The sequence below is a fragment of the Macrobrachium rosenbergii genome, chromosome 59, assembly GCF_040412425.1.
Source record: "Macrobrachium rosenbergii isolate ZJJX-2024 chromosome 59, ASM4041242v1, whole genome shotgun sequence".
NCBI classification, from domain to species: Eukaryota; Metazoa; Arthropoda; class Malacostraca; order Decapoda; family Palaemonidae; genus Macrobrachium; species Macrobrachium rosenbergii.
Window position 1 is genome coordinate 24,812,499 of NC_089799.1, and position 27,193 is coordinate 24,839,691.

Here is a 27,193-nt window from a genome sequence, read left to right on the forward strand (position 1 = left end):
GGTGCCTTGTTGGACACGCATAAGATAGCACAGCACAGCTAGCACTATTACCAGCAAAGGGACACCTAGTCATGTAATGATTCTTCTTTAGTGTGTTTGGATAGCAAAAAACTGCCAGATTATGCACAAGTAAACTGATGCAGTTGGATTAAACAAATGTAATGTATGCAAATGACAAAGAGACTGAAAGGCATCAGAAACCATGCAACAAATGATAAAACTGATACTAAATTACACAGTCATGAACAAAATGCTCAAGTTATAACTAATATTAATTTATCAGCAAATTATGTAAGAAATATCATGCTACAACAGTCGGTCAAACAATGACAGAAAAGGCAATACAGTATTGTCAATTTTGCTGCCTTACAAAGGTGGTAAAATAACAACTGTATTAAATAGGGTAAATTAGTGTCACTTCTGATGAAGAATTACCAATGCTGCAATAATATTTCTTAAGAATACTTCCACTGATTTAGGAAGTCTAATACAGTCTCATAAAAGAAAGTTATTATTATCAAAAATTAATTTAGCAAGTCCACAGAGTCCTATTTCTGTACTAATGAGAGATCAATTTAAGCTTGTGCTCTTAAATGAGATGAAAATTAGAGAGTGTTAAAGTTGAAAAGATTGGAAAGACCAGTAGGAGGAGACCAAAGGGGAAGAGGGTAAGAGCTGGGGCTGAAGGAATGCTAAAAAGTACCTTCAAAACTGAAAAGTGTATAACTCATGGCTCACTGTAAACAATACCCCGCTTTACGGTTAATAAATGAAAAGCAAAACACGATACAGTAAAGTCAAATATTAAGCCACAAAAACTTATTACAGGTACTGCAAAACTACATCTTATCACTAATCATAAACTAAAATTGATGTATTACAAATGACAATATACATTAAAATGACAATACACTAAACATAATATAGGAGGAAGTACAGCATGGAAAGGAAGAAAGCATCAAAGAGTAAAAAACAAGAAAAACATAAGAACCTAGATACCAGAGTTATGAATTATAACAATGAACAGAAAATTCTCAGGTAAATTAGAGTATAAGATGAATTAAAGTGAGAATTAACATGAATAAAATATTAAAAATACATAATATGACTACAAAATAATTAACAAAGCACATTGGAAAGGAATATATAAAGAGAGCAAAGAAACACAGAGTTACTAATTATCTAACAACCATCACTTCTACAAATGCTGTATATAGAGAGCAAAGTAGAAACTCTTGTGAAAGCATAAGGACTGGAACTTAGGACTTGGTAATGACTTAAGGCCTTTCAAATCTCACCTTCACCTACACACATCTTCACAGCAGCTTAGCCTTAGGCTGCTACCATGTCCTAGGTCCTAGTCCTTATAATATCTTAGGAGCAAGTCTACGCTGGCCTTTCTTCTTTATCTGTAAACTTGATGTTTGTTAAATAAACTGATTACACGTTTCTCCGTTCTTCTCTTATTTTGCTTTCCTATGTAGTCTTTCAATTTAAAATTTTCTACCCATCAGTAAATTTCTAATGGAATGAAAAACACTTACTGATACATATGACTGGATGGAAAGAATGTATTTTTGGTGAGAAATGTGCCTAAGAAAAATAAAAGTCTTTAAACCTTTGGAAAACACTTACTACAAGGGACTGCAAAGCTGCCAAATATAGGAGAGCCAAATTTCTTTCACTTGTATCCAAAGTCAGACCTGATATCTGTTGTAAAAACGTATGTACTTGGAATAAGAAATCTGAAATTTCATGGTGTAATTTAAAATATACTGTATATGGAACTTTAATATTATGCTCTGGCAAAAAGTATTACTTAATTTAAATGATTGCTCCTACTAAGAGATATAGATAATTGAAACTTTCTGCATTTTACCATTATTACAGATTCTCCTAGTCAAGTTACAGACAACAAAATTCATATCACAGAACAATGCATAAATTACAGGTAAAAGTCCAGTTAAATGCTTAGTACAATATACTATAGTATACTGTACTCTGGTACTGTTAAAGACAACACAATGCTAGAAGATTTTAATCTCACCATGCCTGCCAAAGATGGATCTGCAAGAGGAGATCTATTCCCATGAAAATCTGGGTAGACATGAATATTTTCTGCTAGATATGAAATATTAGCCAACGACTGTTCTTTAGCTAATTCTTCCAATATTCCCTCAAGCCAATTGTAAATGTCTCTGAAAAAGTAATAAAATCTGAGCTACACTTATACCTGCACTAGAATATACAAAATATTGTTGCAGGAGAGGCATTTAAAGTTTTGGAAACTTTAAACTACTATAATTTCTTTATTACTTTGAGTTAGAGGGGTGAAAAAGCTTTGCAGTTACAATCCAATATATTTTAAAGTTTGAATTTTTGCATGAGAATAAGGGAGGAGTTGAGTGAAAAATTTGGTAATTTCAAATAATTCCAAAACTTTAGTCAACTTTTCACATTCAAAATTAATGCAATTACCAGTGTTGGTGCACAGTACAGAGTTTGTATATATCATAGTAAGTTTGAATAATGTACTTACACTTGAACACACCCTATATTCTTTAATCTTGAGTATCCCAGCCAGGAAGTGAGTGGTGAAACCATTTTCTCACTTTCTGGCTGGGCTAATCCTGCTAAAGGAATGGAGGGTGTGGGTACGCCTACAGTATGCACATATCATACTTACTATGATACAGAAACTCTGTACATACAAACATTGATAATTCTACAATAATTTTGAATGGGAGAGGTCGACTAAAGTTTTTAATCACTTGAAATTACCGTAACTTTGATTCAACCCCCACTGCTTCCCCCCCCCTGCCTTTTCTCACAGAAAAGTATCATAAAACTGAAAATAATTTTAAGAGTGATATTGTGCATCTCACTAATGTAAAATCTGTCCTAACCTTGAGGATGATTTTGAGGTTTTATCAACATCTACAGTACATGAAAAATAATGTTCCAACAAATGACTTAGCAGCTGTCTCAGTTCTGTGAGAAAATTTGGCAAAACTTCATATACTGTATTATGGATCTTTTAATTCTGCCGAATAGTTATTTCAAACTGATATTATATACTAATATCAAACATCAATTTTTATTTGTTAATCACATAAAGTCTAACATAGCAACATCTTTATCTGTCTGAAAAATTAAACTTCAAAAGCAGAGTCCTTGCCAAATAAAACATCAATATCAAATCTGTTTCAAAGAAATTTGTATAGCTGTAAAGAATTAAGAGCATCTAGAATTGGCAGACTTTTCCAAAAGAAAAGATGAAACTTATTACTAATTCAAAACTCTTCATATGGAAAGTTTGCCCTGTGAACTAAATGTCTTTTTGATCCACAAGTCTATGTTAATGCCTCAGCCTCATAGGATTATGATATTCAGAGACATATGAGAAACAGAGCACAAAAGATGACAAAGACACATTCTATGTGCCAGACTTATGAGAAGACATTTTATTTGCAGTGGGTTTTCTCTTCTCAAGGTTTTTAGAATGAATAGTGTCCTGCTAAGCCTAGATCTTGGAATATTTTATGGGCTACAAAAGAAAACAAAGGAATCCACAGAGATTTCAGGAAAATTTTGTGAGCCAAATGGGAGACAGAAGGTCAGCATAAAAGGGGACAGGTCAGCACTTCTGTAAACAGTGACTAGCAAGTGACAGAATCATTCTGATTTTTCCATGGTTGATCCAATTGATGGTTATCCTAACAAGTGCAGGCAACAAATGGAAATAGGGGTCATACATTCTTGGGTTTACCAAGTTTTGTAAGAGGAGATTAAAACTTTACTCTATTACATCTTTCCATAACTTCCATGAAGACTAGCTGTCTTCAAAGCCTACATCCTACATGCTGAACTCACAGAGAAGTTTATTACCTTAGGTCACAAATTCAACTATGCCTGGAAAACAAGTACAGTATTTGGGAGTTTGGGGGCTTCTAAAGCATTTCACATTCATCTTTTTGTTTTTTAAGAAACCCTTACATAGCAAGCACTCTCTGGTATAGAAATATTGGCCTACATTAAATAACTTTAATTTCATTGAAGAAAAAATTTTAGTTAGAAAAACAATGCACATTACATGTTTAGGTAATCATCCCTACACAATAACTATTTATCAAATCTACAATCATCAAAACACAGTCTCAGTGAAATGAAAGAAATGAAGGATTAAAAACATGTCTAAGTGATTCATGTGCAATTCTGTTTATAAAACAAGTGTTGATCTAATTATAAGATTAAAAGATTTCAAGTTTCAGTACTCTTACCCATGTGTACACTTAGTATATGCTGGGTGATTCTGAATAATATGATCTATGAGAGATCCTGTGGCACTCTGGCCTCCTTCATTCAGCCAGCCTCCAGGCACCATGGCACTATAATAAGGACCCCACACCCCCTCAACAAAAAGGGGTTGCTTACTCACACACATGTGGCAAGTTGAGGTTCCACAAATGAGTCCTGTAAACATCATCATCATTATAATTAGTGTCATATCTTTGTGATGGCTAGGGGTCCAGAAATGATTACAATTATGATTTCAAAAGTAAGAGTAATGAATCTTTTTGGAAAAAGGAATAAGGTCCACAAGGGGTCTCAGACTGTTCATTTTTGCTCAGAAAGGAAGATGTAATTTATCTATGCTACTACAATTTTTATGGCATGTATTAATTAAGTGTTGGGTCATTTGCTAGGTAAAGAACTACTGAATTTTCCATCTGGTATCTTGTCTATAAGGAATCTCCCTTTGGTCACAGCATCCTAAAAGTAATAAAATATATAAAATTTTAAATAATTTCAGTGTTTCATAGATACACACTTCTTATTTTGCTTGTGGTATAATAAATTATACTGCCAGAACAAGTACAGTATTAAGTGACAACAGATCCATCAAAAGACAAGAATTCAATGCCAAAAGAACTCCTTACTCATTACCTTAAAAAGACCATTGCCTTGGTGAGCTGAAGCTTGCAGGACAGAAAACTAATCAGTGAAGATAAAAAATAAGTTGGAAACATTCAAAATTTTCTGAGTTCATACAATGCACAAACTTTATTTTACATGTGCTGGGCCATAAATTAGGTGAGAGGTAACATCACATTTCATAAGTACTCTTATTATACTTGAGATTATGTTCTTATCCTACTTGAGATTAAGTTAATGACAGACACCAGTGATTTCTAACATCTTAAGGCACTGTCAAGATTTTTTGCACAGTATTCTAATGTTGCTCACCAAAATAGAAAAAAATATTTGATGTGTATCCTTCACATACAGATGGTGGTGTTATGTCACCTATCAATCAGACAGACATCAAGTGAATAACACGTAAGTGGTAGATATGAAAGTGGAAGAAAGGCAACACCACGGCTAAGATCTGCCTCCTCATCAACATCACAGTAATATTTCTAATACAGCATGAGAATACTGCAGATGAATGGTATTTTCCACTTTAGAACAGAGAAAATGTAGCCAATGGGACAACAAAAAAATATTCTGATCTCTTGACCACTGATCTTAGTAAGGGTGCAATTTCCACATTCTTAGTTATTAATTCTGGAGGCAGTGTTTCTAGAAAATCTAGTAGATTTAAATATTCGAGTAAGGAATTTAGTAAGTCCTCCAGTTACACACCCAGCCATGAAGAGTGTCCGATCACCTCCTCTACAGACTTGTACTCTTTAAAGTATTTCCTCATGACACTTCTGTAGCAAAGAAAGGCATGTTCATCTTCCTAATGAGAGTTGAAATGATATACAGAGCATAATCTTGCAAGGCATACCCATGAACTAGTTCCTTACTCTGATGATAATTATGGAAGATGAAAGGACAAATGATAATATCTTGGAATGTGATCTTCTCTGGCTGCTTTTGAAAGGTGCTGCCATGGCTGGAAGAAGCATGGGTAAGAGAGGTCATCAAAAGATAAATACTTGAAAGACACCTAGTATCTCAAAGTTTGGAAGTTTGTGAAGACCAATTTAACTGATAAATTATGCTAATTTATCCATCTAATCCCTCACACAAAAAGTACATACATAGCTTTGGAAGTAACCAGACTGCTACTTGTTCCTGAACAGTGAACCACCAAGAAAATATTGCAGATCTGCAATACATTACTCATTTAATAGCAAATCCTAACTTACAGTCAAGTCATTTGTCAATAAATGTTCCTCAGGCAATTCTTTCCTGGAGGAAAAATGAACCTCAGTTTTGTTAGGTGACTGGTGTGCCTAAGCAGTAAGGACTGGTGGGTCTTCAGCTACCAACCAAACTTCTTTGTCATTAAAGTACAAACATTCGTTCCAAAGACTTCTTGTCTTTTCATAGATGGTCTTTTCAATTAATTCATTATCACTTGAACTTCACGTTACATATGATTATAATTTCCAATTATAGCAATATACTGGTATTAAATTTTGATAGGACAGCTGTAGAGTCATGTGTAAGTGCTTTGTTGTCCTTTGGTTGTTGATAAAGCCTCATGAATACAAGTATACTACTGTATTCTTCAAAAAGAAATTATTGTATATTTGTACAAAACTCATTATTTTATGGTACCCTAATCCTGCTGTCAGAAGCTCCACAGGCACTCCAGGAAACATGACATCCATGGTGTCAAAAGTACATCCTGGTCCAGAAGCTCCTTTCTCTTAGCAAAAGGTTGATCACTCTCTGAGTTGTCTGACCCTTCAATAAGAGACAAAGGGGAAGGGCGAGTACTTTAAGTGAAGTAATGGATTTGCGCTAAGAAATCAATTTTGTTTTACAAAAATTAAAAAAAAAAAAAAAAAAAAACCATCACTTTATATTAGACTGAGTAGCTACTTAGGCAGGGTGGTCTCTTACCAGCTCCCTTAACCAACAGTGCATGGGGTGTTTAGCTACAAACCTCTGGAGTGCAGGGTCATAAGTTTTAAAGTTAACAAGGAGACATGAAATGAGTGACAACATTGTTAGTAAAGACATGATTTGTACTCGTCCATAAACCAAGGTAAACAAGCCGCATACAAGATTCATTTACCAGTTCCAAACAGCATGGAAGCACATAGCTCAGAGGTTATACTGCATGAGAAAGGGAAGGGTTTTATAAAGAAGATAAGGATGAGTCTGGTATGCAAAAAATATGATTACGGTTTGTTACTACTTGGCCACCAGTCACCACTAGCCAAATGAAGTATATTTCTAAAGGTTTGTTTATGAGATCCCTATGAGAAAAACAAAAAAAAGTTGAGGGATGATTACAAGACTCTCAAGAATTTATTAAGAATACCTCTGGTGGAATCAGGATACACAAATTGCAACTTAGGAGAGGAGAGCTTTCAAACTTTGCAAGAGGGCAGGCAGGGAAGAGGAGAGAGATATACACAAAGAAAAGATGAGGAAGACTAAACAACAGGTGGCATGGGAAAAGAGGAGCTGGGATGAATGGAATCAAAATCTCATCACGGTTGAGGGAACAGAGAAGTGAACGCATTCAGGGTAACAAAATGGTTGAGGAATGATGGAAAAGACAGAGGACAAATTACAAGAACGATGAAAATGGAGAAATTAAAGCTGAACACAAGAACTACTAGTACAATGAAGGCAGTACTTTGAAAATCTTCTGAAAAAAGAAAATGGACAAGAACTGTAAGACAGTGGCATTAGATAATGTAGGGCCTGATAGAGGAAAAAAAAACTTATGAGGACTTTTGAGGAGCCTCAGGAAGATGAAAAGAGGAAAAGTCCTGAGATTATCCAGTAGAGCTGGTGGATGGTATATAAAGGGAAAAAAGATGCATTTACATGGAAATTAAAGAGGAAAAAGACAACTTGAGATGCTGGAAGAAAAGCTGGAGAAAACTGTTAAAATCAATACCTGACTGCTCTCCTTATGAAGTGGTGATAAACAAACAAATCTCTTAGGGCTTAGAAGGGCTATTAGGCAGCAAAAAAAAAAAAAAAAAAAAAATGGTAACAAACAAAGAAATTAGTACTTAAAGACTACAAAGCAAAAAAAAAAAAAAAGTAACACTGGGAATTCTAGAAACCAAGATATTCCCCTTACTTACCAAGCCTTCCATGAAGGTCACTTGCATCCTTTGCTCCTGCAGCTACTAGTGCCAACCCCCCGGCATGAGCATCAATCAAGGATGTTGCAACAGCAGTTTCAGAAGTTAATCCTAACTCAGAAGTAGCTTCTGAAGACATCATTCCACACCGGCTACCAGGTGGCAGAATCAGGGAGCCTTCGGGGAGAGAAAGTAACAAAAGCTTTAAAGTAAGATCTAGTTTTAATGTCATATGTTCATGCTATGACTATCAATACTTATACAGAAAATGTATGCACAAACAGATTAACTAGTTTAAGATCTTTAAATATGAGCCATAATCCTGATGCATTTTTCTAGAGAGTAAAAAAACTATAATTAGAAACAAAAAAGATCATCAATTTACCTACCTAACCTAATAGTATCTACAAATCTACAATTTGAAATTAATTTCTTTTATATGAGCTGCCATTAACTAATGTAGTATCAGAGGATTAAAACTGAAGTAAGAATATATCTCAATGCCTAAGATTCACTGTACACTACACAAAATGAAAAAAACTATTAGCATTCTAGCACTGGCCAACTTATCAACTTGTACTAGATGGTGGGGCAAAACTATACAAACAGTGTGTAGCGTGATGGTATGCTTGATTGGGGAGACTAAGTGTCGATACGCCACGATCTCAGAGGTAATCATATCATATACACTGCATCCATAAAAATACACACCAAAAATGTGTTGTACAATGTTATACATGAATGGGGATACCGAGTGCTGATGTGCCACAATCTTAGAGGTAATCACATGGAATACACTGTGACTTCCAAAACAGATTCAAGTAAATAGTATAGTTGAGGGTTGTAAATGTTTATATACTTGTGTGAAGATTTTGCTACATATTACATAAATTGCTACATATTACATAAAAATTAACACTAACCAATTTTTTCCCAGTTATTCAAAGCCAAATCCTCCAATCCAACAGCTTTAAAAAAGTTACCATCCCATCCTTGAGTTTCTCCATCACAAATGTATGTCCATTTGCACACGACTGAACAAAGTGACCTGAAATATTTAATTTCTTATAAAGAAAATAAATTTTTCAATACAACCTACTACTTACACAACAGCCCAATTTTGTGGTCAATGAAATCTGGACATATCAGTCTTCTAAAGAATAAGAAGATCAGTGGTAGATGGGAGTCTTTTGCACACACTCTTGGACCCTCAGGTCCCAGTTACCTGTTGCTTAGTTCTTCCGCAGTCTAGCCAACCAGCTGCAAGAAATTAACGTGGTTGGGAGGCAGAAAATATTCGGTATAAGCACTGGGTTTGCCCTGAAAAACTTATTTGGTTTTTAAAAAGTAGATCTGTTTTATGACAAACCCATTACTTAAGACTATAGGCTGAATAGCAATTGGAGACATGGGTAAAATGCAAAAAGGAAGACCTTAGAGTGCTTATGGAAGTGACTAACTAACTGTATCTACTGAGCTGAATTCCCCACTGATGCAGATGTACTGGTATTCTAGATCCTAAAATAAATGATTTTTACTACTTAAATGTCAGACCTTTAATTATAATGCTAATGCAGACATTTCGGACCTCAACATAACCACATAACCTTTGCCAAAAGAGGCCACCAATGCTTGGCAAATAAAACACCTCCTTCAGCTTCTGGGTCTCATCACCTAACAGCATACCAGTTGTGCAAAGCATCCACAATTGCTATTTTGCTCCACATGAGCCTTTCTTAGGAAATGCTTGCTCAAGTCTAACTCAAAAGCAAAACAGGACAAAGACAGGTATGGCATGGGAGGTGTAATGTTTCAGGTCAGTTTCAACATCTAAAGGTAGTTTTTTTCTTACAATGAGCCTCCTGACATCCACCAAACTTTTTTCAGCTTTATGCCTGTGGGATAACCTTGGATTGTCATAACTTTTAATGGAAAACTGTCCTGATATCCACTGTCTAGCAACTGCAAGGGACTCCCATAAAATTGATCGTGATAAAATCAAACAAAAAGAAGCAGCCCTCTGACTTGATTTCATTTCTGTTGCTGACAAAACTGTTACATAGGATTTTGTTGATGTTCTAGGCTTAAAATGCAGCAGATCTATTCAAGGCATTTCACTGATGCTTTGTCCTTTTACACCAACTTCATCAAGTATGTTCAAAGGTGGATTCCCTCAAAACCATCCATCAAACTTCTTCCCCTGGCTGGAGAATGCTGGGAATGTTGAGATTACAGTCCAAGATTACAGGTGTCTTCCTAATTTTATGTGAAGGGGAACATGTCCTCTTGGCTGTCCATGGTGTGGTCTGATGTCTCTGGGCACTATGAATACATTAGTCTCTTCACTTGAATGAGAGTGAGACTATAGCATGACACGCATTGCATTCTTCAAGGCCAAAGTTCATGGGAGTTTTACTTATGTGGCAGTGACCATAACTCTTGGCATGTTCAATGCCACAATCCTGTAATTCTGGTCCTTAGTCGTGTAGTGAACTGCTAGTGCAGTTGCTGTCACTAAAGCAGTCTTTACTACCTCAACTAGAATTGCAAAATCCCTGTTTGTATCATGTCCATTAAAGGGACTCACGTGACTACTATACTACTGGACCACGTGAACATTTATTGATTAAAAACAAATGTATACATACAGTATATGGTCTATGGCCAAGCACATCATTGTGTCTTCTCTAGGATGAACATAGCAAAGATGAATAAGCAAACAGCAAAAATCCAATATATAAATAAATTTGAGGAAAGACAGTTAGTGTCAAAGAAACTAAAACATACTCCAGTTTAGAATATTGTGTTGACAAAATATACTGGAAGGGTACCGGTACACTTTGAAATACCAACTATTATTATTATTATAAAGTAGTTTGCCTTTTAATAAATTTAAATTTTATTTAATAACTTTATGTTCTTTAAAAATAGGAAGGAGAACAAAATAAGTATATAAATTAAAACCCATGAGGTATTAATTTATGCATATGCCTTGTGAAATGTAAACTGAAAAGGTAAAGCATAGAATAAATAATGCAATAATGTGACAAGCATCTTCCCAGCATGTGGGTCTTATAACTGATACCTATCTTGGAAAAAAACAATGCCAGTGCAGGATAAGTAATGAAAAAGGTCCCTGAGAGTTTGCCTTATGTACAAAACCAGGAATCTAATTGAGATACCAATAGGGAGATTACAAGATTACAACTGCTCACCTGGCACCTGAATATGCAGGTACGATTCACCAAAACTGATGCCTCCTTGGATAACTAATCTTGAGCAATTTCTCACTTTCATATGCTTTCTAACCTTACAGTCATTGGTCATACCTTGGTTTTATGTCTGACACTACTGTTTATGATGGTTAGTAAACATATAATCCCCACTGAGACAACCAACGCAAGGTCTTTGTCTCGAGGTACCACACAGGCACAGCCTCTCACGCCAATGATGAACATCACTCATACGTCCAATTCCCTCTATAGTAATGCAATAATAATATACTTTCAATACATATTAATATTGCAATTTTCCACACTCAGTTTTTCTTCAAATTATTGATTGAATTCCTTGTTATGGACCAATATCAACCTTTTTCTTAGCTAGAATCTAAAGCATATCTCGATGTTAAGGACAGACAATATTTTTCACCACCCCAGTAGTACAGAATATGAAACCTGCGATACAACCTGATTTCATGAAATCAAATGCAAGTGGGGAGTTGTAAGCTTTGCAATTACCCTTTTGAGAATATTCCTTGTGAAAAGTTCATGATTCAATATTAAACCTTCATTCTTTTTACCTAAAAGTATCTTTAACCCCCTCATCAGTTTGTACTTCTCTAATTCTTGTTTTGAAAAATATCTGAGAAGTATAAATTACATACCTAAAACTTGATTTAATTTACTTTTGAACTGACAAATTGAAGCTGTTCACAAAAGTATCTGTCAGAAGATTCACAAGTAGAGTTATGGGTAAGCATATTTCCTGTATATCTGAGAGTGTATCTTGTCCACAATATGTTTGACCTCTCAAAGATTCTTGAAGTTTACCTTATGCTTTGAGTTAAGTATGGTGAAGGGCTTTAAAAAAAGAAAAAGAGTGAAAAAATTCATCTGAAATTTGGAAGATCATTTAAGCTATCTGGTCCGCTGGTATAGTAGTTAGTGTCGTGGCATGCCACTCAGATGTAGCAGGTTTGCGTCTCCCCCAGGGAGATGAAAAATCACTGGCTCTTAATCATGATCAGTTACGGCTGCGGTGTGGGGTCTGTGATGGGAGGTTGAAACCAACATTCTTTGGAAGTTTGAATTTCATGTCAATGGCCCCTGTGTGCTTATTCCATGTGAATAGGTTCCATCTACTGAAATACTGTAATAATAATAATAATAATAATAATAATAATAATAATAATAATAATAATAATAATAATAATAATAATAATGTCTAACTTGAAACTGACTAACTAGCAACTGCCAGTGAGACTTTCCAAGCTCTAATGAACTCAGAATCAAAGAAACAAAATGACATTTTTATAATTAAATAAAGTTTTATATATACTTACCCAGTAATTACTTAGCTAAGTAATTACTGGTTAAGTTACTTATATAAAATATCAAATTACTGTGCATTAAAACTTAGTGCCTGCATAAGCAAGTAATACAAGCTGTGAAAGAAACCAAAAAAGCATGAACAAACTTAAAATTATTCCCTTACTAAATATCATCCCTAACACTGCAAAGGAACATACACCAGCTGGTAACCTCCTGTTGTTGAACATGAATCCTCAAGGAAGCTATATGATAATTCCTTCATTCTCACTGAGAATGACAAAAAACAACAATAATGGCTACTGCAAGAAAAGCTTCACTCTAAAAGAAATAAATATCAAAAGCAAGAACTCAAAACTGCAAAATCTGGAAAGCAGATAACAGCTTGCAAAAAAAAAAAAAAAAAACAAGAAACTGGCAGCTGGGGATCTAAGTACAGTATTCTGGAGCACCTGTGCTGAGCTGTTGTCTACCCTTGATCTCCTTTTCCATCAGAAGACTGCGTCCAGAATTTTGTAGATCATGAAATTTGGCAAACAATGCAAGTATTGAGTCTATTGCAAAACAAATACAGAATTCTAGATAAGCACTGCATTAAATTAAATTACCTACCATTAAAAGTTCCAATAATACAATATTAGTGGTAAAGGATGAGTGACCTTATGCTAACTGTGAAATAAAAACAAATAAAATTTCTTGTTTCTTAAACTAACAAACCACTGATTTACATAGCCTTACATTTCAAAGATCCCACAACATTACAATGTGAGAGATTTTCTTCAAGTGGGGTAAAACTTCCCCCATCTTTCACCATTCAAAGGGAAGAAAGGAGGGACTGACACAAGGCAATATTTGCATTACTAAAAATTTGGTTAAAAGATCCATATTTATATATACATAGGTACTGTACATTCAAAATTATACACACAGGGGCTTTTGCATCTCCAACATGCCTAATTAGCAATATGATGACAATATGGAAAATAGCCTTCCAAAAACCAGTCCTTAGCAACTATCCCCCTTTCTTTTTACTGGATACATAAGCAAACTAGTTCACTGTCTCAGGAAGCCATGTCCTTGTGGAAGTGATGTTAGCCCTTATGACTATGCCCTTGCGGAAGTGATGTACGCCTTATGACTATCATTAATCTTTAAAAAGAGGCCATCACCTTCCATGCTATGTGCAAAATGTGTGAAAATTTTCAGTGGTGAGTGTGCTTCGGGGAAAATAAAAATTCAGCACTGCCATTACGAATACAGAAACCAGTATTGACCGGGTTAGCACGTTCGTATCAATAATGGGAAGGTTCTTCTCACTTGCGGCCCAGGAGCTTGGTTATTATGACTGACAGATGAGAACCTCAACTCCTTCACGAAGCATTGGTGAAGAGATAGAGACCTGTGAATGGGAATTGATGAGAGGCACTTTAGAGGTAGTTGCTAAGCTGTAGCCATCAAAAGAAATCTTTCTTGCATCTGAATGGTTATAATATCTCCATGCTCTGAAGAATAACGAGAACTCTGAGCTGATTATACAGAAAGATTGACTGTGACTTTGGCCACTGGGAACAAATATTTGGAGAGAAGAAAGGTAACTTGATCTTTCTTAGTTTAAAAACAATACTTTTCCAAGACATGTTTTACGATAGAGTTGCCTGTGCCTACTGTTTTGTCTGTTAATTCAGTCTCTTCTAAGGCTTGTTTGTCAGGATCAAAAAGTTTCTTACACACTAAAGTATGATTCCCATTTCAGCAGAAACGAAATTATTTTCTATTTTTTGTCTCATTCAATGCCATCACATCATTGTGCTGATGAGCTCAGAAAAAAGATGTAATATCCTTTGAATGTCTCTTCTATCCCATTATCTCCAAAAAGGTTTTTTTTTTTTTCAAGGTATGATACACTTGCAGGATGATCTAAATATTTACACCTTTCCTTTATTCAACTTCCTAAAACTTGTGTAGAAAAAGGTAAAGATGTCCAAGAATCTCAGAGATGCTCTTAGCATCAAAACAGCTTCAGCAAAATTGCAAAGAAATGACCCAAGTTTTATCCGCCTCATAATGAGGTACTATGTAGGTCAGTATTGACTGCACAAGACAAGATTCGGTGAGACTGACAACAATCATCCATAGGGAAAAAAAAAGTATACCTTAGTTGGGTTGGTGGGAATACGAGTGTGTGGTTAAAACAGGATGAAGATGAGTAAAAGAGTAAGGGAGAAACATATCCACCAGGAACACCACATTAACTACAATTCAAGCAAAGAAGTCAAGTGTGGCACATGGAATGAGTTTACAAAAAGAAGAGACAAAATCAGTAAAGAGTTTGAGTTAGAGAGCCTCATGTCATATTTTGTAAAAACCTAGAATTTCCAGAGAAGAAATTTCAAAGAGAAGATGAATAGACAGGAGTGAGAATGTATATGGATCACCAGTTGATGTTCATTTGAATAATCCTTTTTACACTATGGATCAGTAAGAAGTTTGTGAGATATCAAGTATTTTAGAAGCTGAACACTGGATAGAGTAGAAGAGCAGCAGACAATAGTTGGGGGTTAAAGCAGTCACATCTTTAGAAAAAAAAAGGCTGTATACAAAGGCACTAACAATTTTAATAGTAAATAACAGGGTTTCAGATGAGATGGGAAGGAGTGTAAATTTCTGGAGAAAATTAATCTTTGGAAAACAATAAAGTAAGCTCCACAAACTTTGGGCATCATTTAATGAACATTTAATAAACTTGATGATAAATAAAACTAACAGCCATCTGACTAAACAGCAAGAATAATTTCATAAATAATGGTTAACCTACCTTGAAAATTTCCCTGATGCTTTCATTGTCAAGAAATCAGGCAAATCCAAAAAATATGCTGCTCGGCTCCATGTCTTTGGCATGTGCTTCTTCAACCACATTAACTTGGGAATTTGCATTTCCAGGGAAATACGGCTACCAACATATTTCAGAACTCTGGAAAAACAGAATGATTGCTATTATAACCAAAAACCTACTTTTGTAAATTACATCGGACTCGCGGAACTGTTATTTTGAAAATTACAAAATAACAAAATATTTAAAAGGAAGCTGTATCCATTTTTCTGGTGTAACACCACATTTAAACTTGGCATCATCCATCCTGGGGTCAGGCCCTCATCATGGTCCCCCAGATAAGCATATACATGACAGTACCTTCATTCGTGCTTTGGCAGTATGAGTAAACCAGTCCAAAATGAAGATAATATTTTGCCATCAGAAAGGCAAATGTTTACAAATGATAAAGAAAAGGCAAACACATGGAAAGCAACCCTATTTTTTCAGTTATATATAGTCATGATGTAAAGCATTTGATTCATATAGCTAGGGAACTACATTTAATTTTTCACTTTTAATTTTCTGTAAAAAAAACTACTGTGCCGGCTTTGTCTATCCATCCGCATTTTATTCTGTCTGCACTTTTTTCTGTCCACCCTCAGATCTTAAAAACTACTGAGGCTAGAGGGCTGCAAATTGGTATGTTGATCATCCACCCCCCCAAATTCATCGAACATAAATTGCAGCCCTCTAGCCTTAGTAGTTTTATTTTATTTAAGGGTAAAGTTAGCCATAATCATGCATCTGGCAACGATATAGAACAGGCCACCACTAAGCCGTGGCTAAAGATTCATGGACAGCAGTTCCCTCTTGGTTTTCTCTCTCTGAAGCTGTAACTCTTCACTTATTCAAATCTACCATGCCCATTAGATCTACACTTGATACTGTTTTCCAAATTCTCTTTTCTTCTTTTCTTGGTACATCTAATGAGAATCGATGTATTTTTTCTTTCCTAAAATCTTTTAATTTTTCATTATCCTTTTATCCACTCATCTTTAACCAGCACACTGGCTTCTGTTTTGTCTTGTTTCATTACCATTTAACCTAAAATTTATTACTGTACATCTCTATGTCACCAGCTATTTTCTTTTGCTCTTGTTCCTTTGTATCTAACCTCTTGTACACAACACACTGTACCTTTAGGACTCATTTTGCCAGTATCTCCACCACCTCCCTACTCTTCCCTACCATTATTCAAATATTTACATTACTCATCTTCACTGGATTAAAACAATTACACTTTTCTTAACTGGTGGACTGTGCTAACTTTATGTGCTAAATACAAGGAGAGAAAGTATAGAAGGTAATACTTAGGTACAGGCAGTCCCCGGTTAACGGCGGGCTCGGTTAACAGTGATCCGGTTTTATGGGGCTTGTCTAGCGAAGAAAATCGGCAATTTTCGGCGCCGAAAATCACCGATTTCCGCTTATCGCCGCGATAATTGGGTATTGGCGCCGATACATACCTAACAGAGGCGCCGACAACCGAAAATCAGTGCTTTTCGGCACCGATAACCCCCGAAAATCGCTGATTTTCGATTAGCGGCAATTTTCAGTTACCATCACACCCTCAGAAACGGAACCCTGCTGATAACTGGGGACTGCCTGTATATAAGAACTACTAAACGTCTGCTTTAAAGACGAACATGTACATGAAAAATAATCAAATTTTGCAAAAGCAGTAATGCATCAAATAAGAAATATAATACATACTTGACATGCAGTTTCCAAACTACTGTGAATCATTCAAATTTGTGTACGATGGTCAAGAAATTGTGGAATGTCTGGGGATGAGATTATTAATGAATATTTGTCTAGCCCAGGTGCTTGCCTTTTTCGATAAAGCCAATGATGTTAAAACAAACAACGATGAGGTGTAATATCCCACGTTATTCATATGATGACTTGTGAATGTATAAAAATTAAGACTACCTACCTACCTTGTAAGCTTTTATGGAATTACAATTTTTTCTTTAGGACTAAAGACAGAAAAACGTGTAATACTGTATACTAAAGAAGTTAAGCATAGCTATCTTGCAAGTGGTAAGTAAATACCAGCTAAAGCAAAAGAAATAGTACACATATATGGTTTTGCATTCACCAATTTGAGATGAAACATAAGTCTGTCTAGTGCAATGACTTAATACAGACTTGTAGATGTGTATTACTGGGTAGCAAAAATGGAATTTAGCAACCATTTCAAAAGCATAATTGGTGTTATTTGCTCTCAAAATTCTAAAAAACAGGACATTTTCCCATTAAGCTAGTACAGTCGTATATAAGCCTTAATACAGAAACACCCATATTTTTTTTCCTCAAAAACTTCAACAATGAAACTGGGATGTCTTAATCAAAAACATATCTTCTAAGTTAAAAATCTCAAATGCCATGCCATCAAATAATATCATAACACAGTATCTTGTCTTCTTCCTTTTACAAGTTATAAAAGCCTTGATACGCATTTGTTTCAAACAAAGAACCTTCTTTGTAACCACAGTAAAGTTGGTAATGTGGTAAATTTTTAATACACAATAGATAAAAATGGGCTGTAGAAAATTAAATGTTTCACAAAAATTTAAAATCTTGAGTTTTGGAGAGAAATCTTATGCCTTAAAGTTTATAACAAACTACTGAAAATAAAGTACACTTTAAACTACTGACTTGTGTTCTTGGGAATTGATTCTATCTGCTTCTTCTTTGGCTCTGTGATCCATCCACATAATGATATTAAGTCGGTCTTCACCTGGAAGGCATTTGTCTAGTTACTAAATTATAATTTTTTATTAATGGCTGTCAATAGACTAAAAGCAACTTTACAGCAAAGATAACATAATTCAGCTGAATATTGAAGCACCTTTCATGTTGAACAGTTTGATAGGTCTGCTTGTCATAGGACAATGTTATTTGGCAAATTTCATCCTAAATTTTATCATTTTTGTTTATTCTCAACGATGCGATAAACATCTCTTTAAAGACAAGAAAGATTACTGCACTTTGAATCTAAAAATATTCTATCATAAATGTATGGTGCTGAGCTGTCATTTCAAGGTACCAAAAGTACATTGTGACCAATAGCTATAGGTAAAACCATGGTGTATGTATATTTCCAACTAACTGTACAAAAAAAGCATTCATAAATTATACAAAATAGTATATTGCTACAAGTAACTAAGAACAGGTTTAATTTTTATAGCATACAAACCAATGAATTACAGATACAGTATCAAATTTTAACACTTGTTTAGAACAAAAGCTACGTTTCCAAAATAAAATGCATTCTTCCTAAATAAACAAAGCTTCTTAAATATAGTAGTATCTTCACAAGTTTGTCAACAAAGCAGCTACAGGAATGCATCATTCACCGACAAATGTAGGCATGGTTAGAGGCAAGACATTAGCTATGAGACAAATGTTTATATATCTACGTAACATTAAATTACTTCAAGAAAATTTGCAGTTTGTTCTGAAGAAGTACACAAACCTTCACCTTTTACAGAGATTCAATTATCAGGTGGGAAGTATTGTTTTAGTACTTTAAAGTTGGTTCTCTGCTTGCATGAACTAAAGGTATTACTGTATCTGAGAACTATGAGACCTCTGCTTGTATGGACAGTCTGTGCATGATAATGCAAAAACTGAAAGCATAGTTAATTCAGTCACCATCTGGATACAGTATATGCATATGAAGATTGTCTGTGATCAGCACAATCCAAGTGACTAGGTCTTTCATATGAGTATCCCATCCCTCCCTCAAAACTTCAAAAATAGAAGAAGCAACAGACAAGGGGGAGTTTAAAAGAAACCCTAGCATGCTTCACCCACTGTCTGTGGGGTACAGGTTTCAGGCAGCATTGAAGAGAGAGCAGGTGAAGTAGCCCCAGTGAGAAACAAACTTCTCCATGGATCACAGGTGACTGAGCACAACCTCCCAAAGCCCAGCTGATGGTTTCTGCCAAAACAGGAACTGCCATATGACCTCCTCGAACCTGCTGACACAAGAATTTACTGAGTAGAAGTTTAATGCTTCCTATTGGCATAGACATGTATTCTATCTGCTGTTGGGGCAGAGGTTCTGACATCTTCCAATTCACCACAATCCCCAGATCAAGAAAAGAGGTGAGATGTCAATCTCAATCCTAAAGTATCTAAACATCTGAGGATACCACAATCAACCAAACATCACAATACTAAACTGCAACAAACAAATCCCTAGTGAGTGGGCCCAAATTGACACAAAGTGTACACCTAAGTAAATACCTGGGGTGGGGGGTTGGGGGTTGAGATGTCAACAGGCCAAGAACATGGCTTTGAATTGATGGATAATTCCTTCACATATGAAGTGGAGGTATTTGCTGGAGTTATAATAGATAGGTATCTGAAACCAGACATTCTTCAGGTCTATGGAAATCATGAAGTTGTACTCATGAATGGATAACAGACCAATTATCAGCCTGCAGTCTCCTGCTACCTTCTCCACCATGAAGAAGTGACCAGAGAAGCCAGAAAAGTTGTCTCCAATAACCTCTAAGGCTTGCTCTTCTAGTATGACCCTTACCTTGGCTAACAGGGCCAGAGATAAAGGTAATTCTCGAGGGTTGGCCCAGCCTACAGATTGCTGAATCTTGATTCCAGACAAGGGTGGTGGGCTTTTCTGGCCTGATGGGGCATCAGAAGGGGAAGAAGTTTCTCCAACCTGGCTGAGGCCAGGGGGTTCTCCAGTTCTGCCACCATGTTGTCTAACTCAGCAACTAGTGCCTTGGAACAGGGGCAACACTTGGGGGTGGAACGACTACTTCAACAAACATACCATTTATACCATTTGTTTGAAGCATGAAAGCCATATGGGGTCATCAGTGATAGCTGCCTTGAGGTATACAAGGTCTTACTGGCCTTTGGGGTCTACGACTCTGTTACTCTCTGCCTCACATACTGAATCCTCCAGAGTGGTTAATAAGGACGATTCTCTACCGGAAGAGGAGGGCTTCTACGTGGTCCTTCTCCAACCTGCCCTCCATACTTCTGTATGTCAATCCACAGGGTGGAACTCCGGTAGCACTGGCAAAGGGGAGAATGTGAATCTGCTGTGGTTGGATGGATGGATGTATGAGTTTTAGGGCAAAAGCCCAGGCACTAGGGCCAAAGAAGCCATTCAGCGCCGTAATGGAAACTAAATAAATTATATTATGAAAAATGAGTTAATGAGTGTATGATGAAGATGGTTCATAGATAAATTACAATATAATAAATGAATGAATTAATGAAGAAAATGCTTAATAAATAAATATATATATATATCTATGATGTGATTAATAAAATATAATTAAATTTTATTAAAAATGTTTATAGACTTTAAAAGGGGATGAGAGCAGAAATATCTGCTTCATCTCCCAAAATATCATAGAGGATTTACCTCTAAAATATCTCTCTCTTTTGGTTAAAATATCTGGGGCAAGCAACAGAATGTGCTCCACTGTTAGCATCTCACCACCGCAAGCACACTCTGGGAGGCTGCCCCCTTCTAAAATAAACTGATGGGTCAAATAAGTGTGCCCAATCCTCATTCTGCTTAAAACTATTTCTGTTCGTCTATCCGACTGGAAAGACGAAAGCCACGACAATATACTATTTCTGATTTTCTATACTTTCTATTATTGGCAAGAGAAGAAGTCCATCTTTCTTGCCATTTGTTTAAAATATAAGATCTAAAAAGGACCTTTTAGGTCTGTATGAGGCACTTTACTAAAGGCTGTTTCTGAATAGACACTAGCACCTGAGAAGGGACCCAACAGAAAGAGACAGATTTACCCAGATAATACAAATGGAAGAGCGATTCCTGAACTTTTTGAACTAATGGATGGAAGCTATTGAATTTTTTTATTGCTTCTAAAAGTGCTTTTGGAGTCCAGTAGATGACTTAGTGTCGCTACTTTCAAAAAACTATATCCAGGGCAGAGACTATGGCTGTTAGTTCTGCTGTGAATATGGATGCAAAGTCAGGTAGTTTAGCTGTATATGCTGTATCACCAAGGATAACTGCACAGCCAACACCACTATCCGACTTTGATCCATCAGTATAGATTTTTGTCACATTAGTATGGGCAGTATCGTGCTCCAAGAACTTTCCCCTAATCTCTTCCTCAGGACAGTCTTTTTTGTTATATGCTTTTTTGCACACGGATGCTGCTGGGATAAGCCATGGACTGCTGTGGTTGGGGTTTGGTGGGGAGTTCTGACATTCTTAACAGAGGGAAGCATAGCGAGGAGAAAACTTGCTTGATGGGGGCTTGGAGTCTGTCCTACCTCTCCGATCAGGGTCGCAGGCTCTGTTACTGGACCTCACCCTGGAGAGGCAGCATCTGCAATCTCTGTGGGGGCAACCTGAAGGGGTGCTCCAACGTTCCTGACCCAGTTCCCTAGGGAAGCAGGATCTTCTTCTGCTGTCTGCTCTGTCCCTTGATGTGCTCCTGTCCCATTGACTTTGGTCCACTGTCTGACTCCTCCTGAACATTGAGCTGTTCCAAAGCAGCTGGTGGGACACCAAGGAGACAACTGATGAGGCAACAGAGGCAACATACAGTGACCTCTCCCTACGTCCCAACTCCAACACTGCTGCATATCACCCCCTCCCCAGTCACTGGTCCTTCAAAGGGGGAGAGAGGGAAATCATGGGGTTGGATCTCTATCTCTTCTTCGACACTGATACATCCTTTGTTTCACACTTCTCGCTGCTGTTGTCGAGTGGGACGAATCTTCTGGTGGCAGCAAGTTTCAGTTGCCCAAAACTAGGATCGAAGAAAGCTGGCCTGATTGGCCCTGTCTGGCCAGCACAAGCTGGATTGTCTCTCCAAGAGTGGGTTCACCAGATCCTGACAAAGGAGGAGAGATGTAGTTGTAGGAGGCGTGGCAGGAGGAAGAGCCTAAGGAAAGCTGGGATGGGAGGAGGAACTGATGAAGAGCTCATTGTAGCCTCCCTAGAAGACATAACCAGTTTCACTTGTCTATTCTTTTCATGAAGGGCCAACAGCAACTCCTGCCAGTCTAAACCATTTCTGCATCCATCATCTCTTGTGCACTCTTCTCCCCTGCGTGAGAAGCACACAGTGCAGATCAACACTAAGGGGGCATAAATTTGCTGGATGGTTTCTCTTTCCCTACACAAAATTTGAGCTAACTATCCTCCATCCTAGCCAACTCATACACATAAGGCATGTATAGGATGCACAACACTAACAGTAAAAGAGAGGTCAGCCAGGTGACTCGCACACCATAGACAAAGAGAAAACACTGATAAGACCTCTTGCCCCACAAAAAATGCATTACATTCACAGCAAGAACGATATCTGGCTACTGGGGGTAACTCGCAAGCACAGCAAGCAGAGATAATAAGGAACACTACGAAATTCCTGCACATTTAACGTGCCCAAAGGAAATCTCAGCAACAAAAATGGGAGACAGTCAATGCCAACCGGAAGCACAGACAGCTGAGAACAAACTGGATGAGCTAGGCTGCCTGAGGTTGTAAGAAGCCACAGGTCTAGGCAATAGGATTCGGTTTTCAGTCAATGACAGCAGAAACACACCTTGCCTGAGAAACTTTGTTTATGAAAGCATAGTCTTGTATTCCCATCAGAACAAATGATGTTTATAAGAAAACACAACAGTATTTGTAATAATATTTAGATTACTTTTAGGAGATATTCCTACCTGTATCTTGGTTAACAGTGACAGGTTTCAGATTCTGATCTAATACAACAAGAGAACAGGTTGCATCGAACCCAATTCCATGGACTTTACTCTTCTCTGGCAGATCTGATGTTATTTCCTGTAAAGACAAAAGAATAAAAGGATGTAAAATGGAGAGCCATTTTTGGAAATACTAATAAATCTTACATTCATGGGATTTAAATAAATGGATGATTCAAATAACCCACTTTTAGTAACATATTTGCATACAGCTGCCCTCAGCTAACTGGATGCTTAGGGGGTCTGGCCTTATGATAAGAAAACAAATATTGCAATTCAAGTTAATTTGCAGTTTTTCTAGAAAAAAAGATGAGAAAAGTAGTTAAATAGTAACAAGCATGTCAGGGGGATTGGGGTACTAGCCACTCACTCGACTGTTGGCATCACTTTTCCTTCAGCAACAAGGACAAATACATGGTTGGTTAGAGGTGGGATTATGGTAGACTTCAGATTTGTATATCTACAAATGAAAACTCAGTTCCTTGGTGGGAGGTATTGTCAACTTCTCAGTCAAGTACACGAGCATGCGAAGGGTAACTCCTGATCATCCTTGATGTCATCATTGTCCATCACCGCAGTGCCTGGCGTTCCAGTTCCAAGTTCCTGAGGACATACTGTATCTAGCTGTTCAGCCTGTGATACATGATGCTGAGGCTGACAATCCTATGCCAGAGTCTGGCTGCATTGTAGCTTTGATCTTTGAAAAATTAGAACCTCAGTTTCCTGTGTAATGGAAAGGCCAGCTCAGTAGGGAGCAATATTACCACACCGGACTCCAGGTACTAAAGCTCTACCATCCAACCTTTCACCACCAAACACCTTATGCACAATGCTGTTCTGTCCTAGCTAAGCTCAAGCAGTTAACCACATGTAGAACAGCCACCATAAGTCCTAGTGAAAAAGTAACCAAGGACTTTTGGGCAATATCAATGAATCAGAAAGAGGCAAAGGTAGGCTTGTGTTAGCAGGAAATCACCCTTAATGCCTCTAACACCAAGGAATTGTCTTGAATGCCAGTGATAAAGCAAAACCCCTGACTTTGTGGGCCCTTTTCCAGGGCAGGGCTCTCTCCCTTGCCTGACTACTTTTATACAATGACCACATGGAGCCAAAATGACACTTCATTCTAGGAAACTCACTTCCAGTACCTGTCAGTGCTAATGGCAAAAGAATGGTCTCTACCTGAGTTTGATGTTGATGTTGGAACAATAACCGAAGTCTTGGCTGCAGTCCTCTTTACAAATCATAAAGGGGCTTTGAACAAAATTGCACTATGAATAATAAAGTCCTGGGTCTCAGTGCCCAGTTTCTCCATTACTGCTTTCAACCTTGCTCTTCAAGATGAGGAAGTACTTAGAACTGACCTGTTTGGAAAAAAGAGAATGATCTTTGTCAAAACTTGTCTTGAAAAGAAACCATCAGTACCATGTCACTTTAAGACAAGGGTAACTGCACTGTGAATAATGGAGTCCTGAGTCTTGGTTTCCCATTTATCCACTACTGCTCTGACCTTGTTCCTCAAAAAGTAAGGAGGTACTCAGAACAAAACAGTTCTGAAAAGAATGATCTTCATCAAAACTTGTCTTGAAAAGAGACCATAAATCGTACCTTGTCAATTCATGACAAGTTAGTCCAAAGGTTTATAACCAAGATCCCTTCTGCAAGAAGCTATTCCAAGCAAAGATTCTTTTGTGTTATAGTACTTCAACTGTTGCATCAGAGGCACATGAAGCATCTTGGATTAGTGACTGGAAGGACAAGAGTTCTCTAACTCAGAGATCAAAGAATATCTCCTTCAATACACCAAGAGTGAGAGTAGATCAGGGCAGCCAAAGCCTTATACAGTAGTACATAATGTAAACTAATCTTGAACATCAAAGCTCTCTGAGTCAACAGTAATGCCATATAATTTCTAGGCTAAGCTTACTTAAACTCAACAATTATTATTCAGTTCAATGGATTTACCTCCAAATAGGTACACAAGCTTTAAAAACCCATCATAATAATGTAGCTGATGAGTAAAGAATTTTGATAATTTGGGATATGGTATGCTGAGGGGATGATTATTGTACGAAAATGTGATATGCAAACCTTTATTAATGTGAAAAATTATACTAGCATGATATAATCAAATCACTTTTAGAAGTCAAAATTGATCACTTTCTACTGAACTCTTTAAATAACTATTATTACCCTTTCACATGACTTGTAAATGAGCAGCATTCTCTATGCAGATTCTTTCAACTATTACTCTGCTAAACATTAAAAGGTGTTAAAGAATGTATGAAAAAACATAGGGTTCAGTCACCATGTTATGTTCCTACACATCAAACAAAACTGAATAAACCATACGTACCTCTGACTATCACATTTCTCTTCTCCTACAATGTTTATGAAGAATCCCATTTTACATATGGTCTGCAGCACCTTGTATCCTGATGCACTTATATTCTGTGAGGAGACTTTTCCAATGATAAGAAGGTGGGCTCCCTAAGTATTAGTTATACAGCAGTTCTTCTAACTTGCAGCAGACCTCCCAGTTTTTTGTTCACTACACTAAAATATGGAATCTGGACTCTAACTGTCCCTTGGTTGAATATTACTTAGCCTCTGCTTCCCTAAACTGTCTCCTCTTCTCCAAAACAAAAAGCCTTTTAGAGGTGCCTCCTCTCAACCTTCTTTAGATCCATCATGACAACCTTCATTCACACTCCAATCCTAGATGTTGAGTATGTGCTTTCTGTATTATTAACATACATGCATACACTTCCACCTCTCTGTATGATGCCACCTGGCATAAAATTCTTCCTCAAACTTCTATTACTGTATTATCTTTTTTTAATAAAGTTCACCTGATTTCAAGATCTTACTTTTCACTGTGAGATTCTGCTACTGACTCACTAACATGCTGAGGTTCCCTATCTAGGAAACTTCATTGTACACCTAACAGTGGGTATCCTTTTCATCTACGTTAAGGAGGAGGACTGAGGTACTTGACTTTTCTGCTACTACATAATGGAAAAAATGATTTGGCAATCAATATCACAATTTTTAAAAGTAAATTGTATTTTTCCTAACTATACAAACCTGAGGTCCTTTACATTACGAATTACTTAGGGCGAAGCTGGACACGGCCATTAAACTCTTGAGCAAGGTGGTTAGGCAGTAACTACCATCAGGTAGGCAGAAATACTGCCTGGATGTAAACATCCAGTTTGCCTTTTGGCCAAAGTTCAGATTGAGGGGTGGCATGAGGCGGGCATAAAATGTAATGTAAAGGACCTCAGGTTTGTACAGTTAGGAAAAATACAATTTACTTTTAAAAACTGTGATTTGTTCCGACACAATATACAAACCACCGGTCCTTTACATTAGGAAGACTCACTGGTTGGAGGGAGGAATCTGAGCGAGTCTCTTGAACTGACTGTCGTTCTGCACACATGGACTACTCCTGGTCGAAAGAGCGAGGAGGAGTACCATGCCCCTGACATATTGATCGGAGTGTAGGAACTGCAAGATCAAATGTCAGAACTGGACCTTTTTGCATGAGTGAGGAAACGTAACTCATACGAAATAGGCTAGGAAGAATCTAAGAGTTGGAGGCAGTAAGGAAAACCCAAGATGGGGTTCCTTATTGCTAGTCTCTCCTTCCTCCCCTTGCTAGAGGAAGGAGCGGAATTGCTTCTATGATTCTAGAAGAAAAATAGAATGGGTGCTCGATGGGTAGTCTTACTGCATTAGACACCAGATCCAGCAAGTATTGGTTCGAGTCCTATTCTCATCTCAAAGGAGGAGAAGTAGGAGGACGGGGAAGGAGGAGGAGGAGAGGCCAGTCATTCTCGGAATCCTTCTCACTTCCAGAACCAACACCTTAGGTGAGATGCTACTAGTCCTCTTGAAGGAACCGGGTAACAAAACACGTGTTGAGCAGCTACCACAGGGCCAAGGAAAAAAAGGTTCCA

General features: G+C 37.1%; 1 protein-coding gene across 3 annotated transcripts in view; it reads right to left on the reverse strand.

The window, feature by feature from the left end:
- The window catches only part of LOC136837398 (FGGY carbohydrate kinase domain-containing protein), a 78,882-nt gene that overhangs the window by 22,235 nt on the left and 29,454 nt on the right, over positions 1 to 27,193 (reverse strand). For all 3 annotated transcript variants that reach the window (XM_067102168.1, XM_067102169.1, XM_067102167.1), the window contains exons 3-10: positions 23,193 to 23,310; positions 18,150 to 18,231; positions 15,432 to 15,587; positions 8,990 to 9,114; positions 8,067 to 8,243; positions 4,281 to 4,473; positions 2,048 to 2,198; positions 1,636 to 1,710 (exon numbers count right to left, since the gene is read on the reverse strand). In XM_067102168.1, the coding sequence (XP_066958269.1) occupies positions 1,636 to 1,710; positions 2,048 to 2,198; positions 4,281 to 4,473; positions 8,067 to 8,243; positions 8,990 to 9,114; positions 15,432 to 15,587; positions 18,150 to 18,231; positions 23,193 to 23,310 (1,077 nt within the window). The remainder of the gene's footprint in view (positions 1 to 1,635; positions 1,711 to 2,047; positions 2,199 to 4,280; positions 4,474 to 8,066; positions 8,244 to 8,989; positions 9,115 to 15,431; positions 15,588 to 18,149; positions 18,232 to 23,192; positions 23,311 to 27,193) is intronic.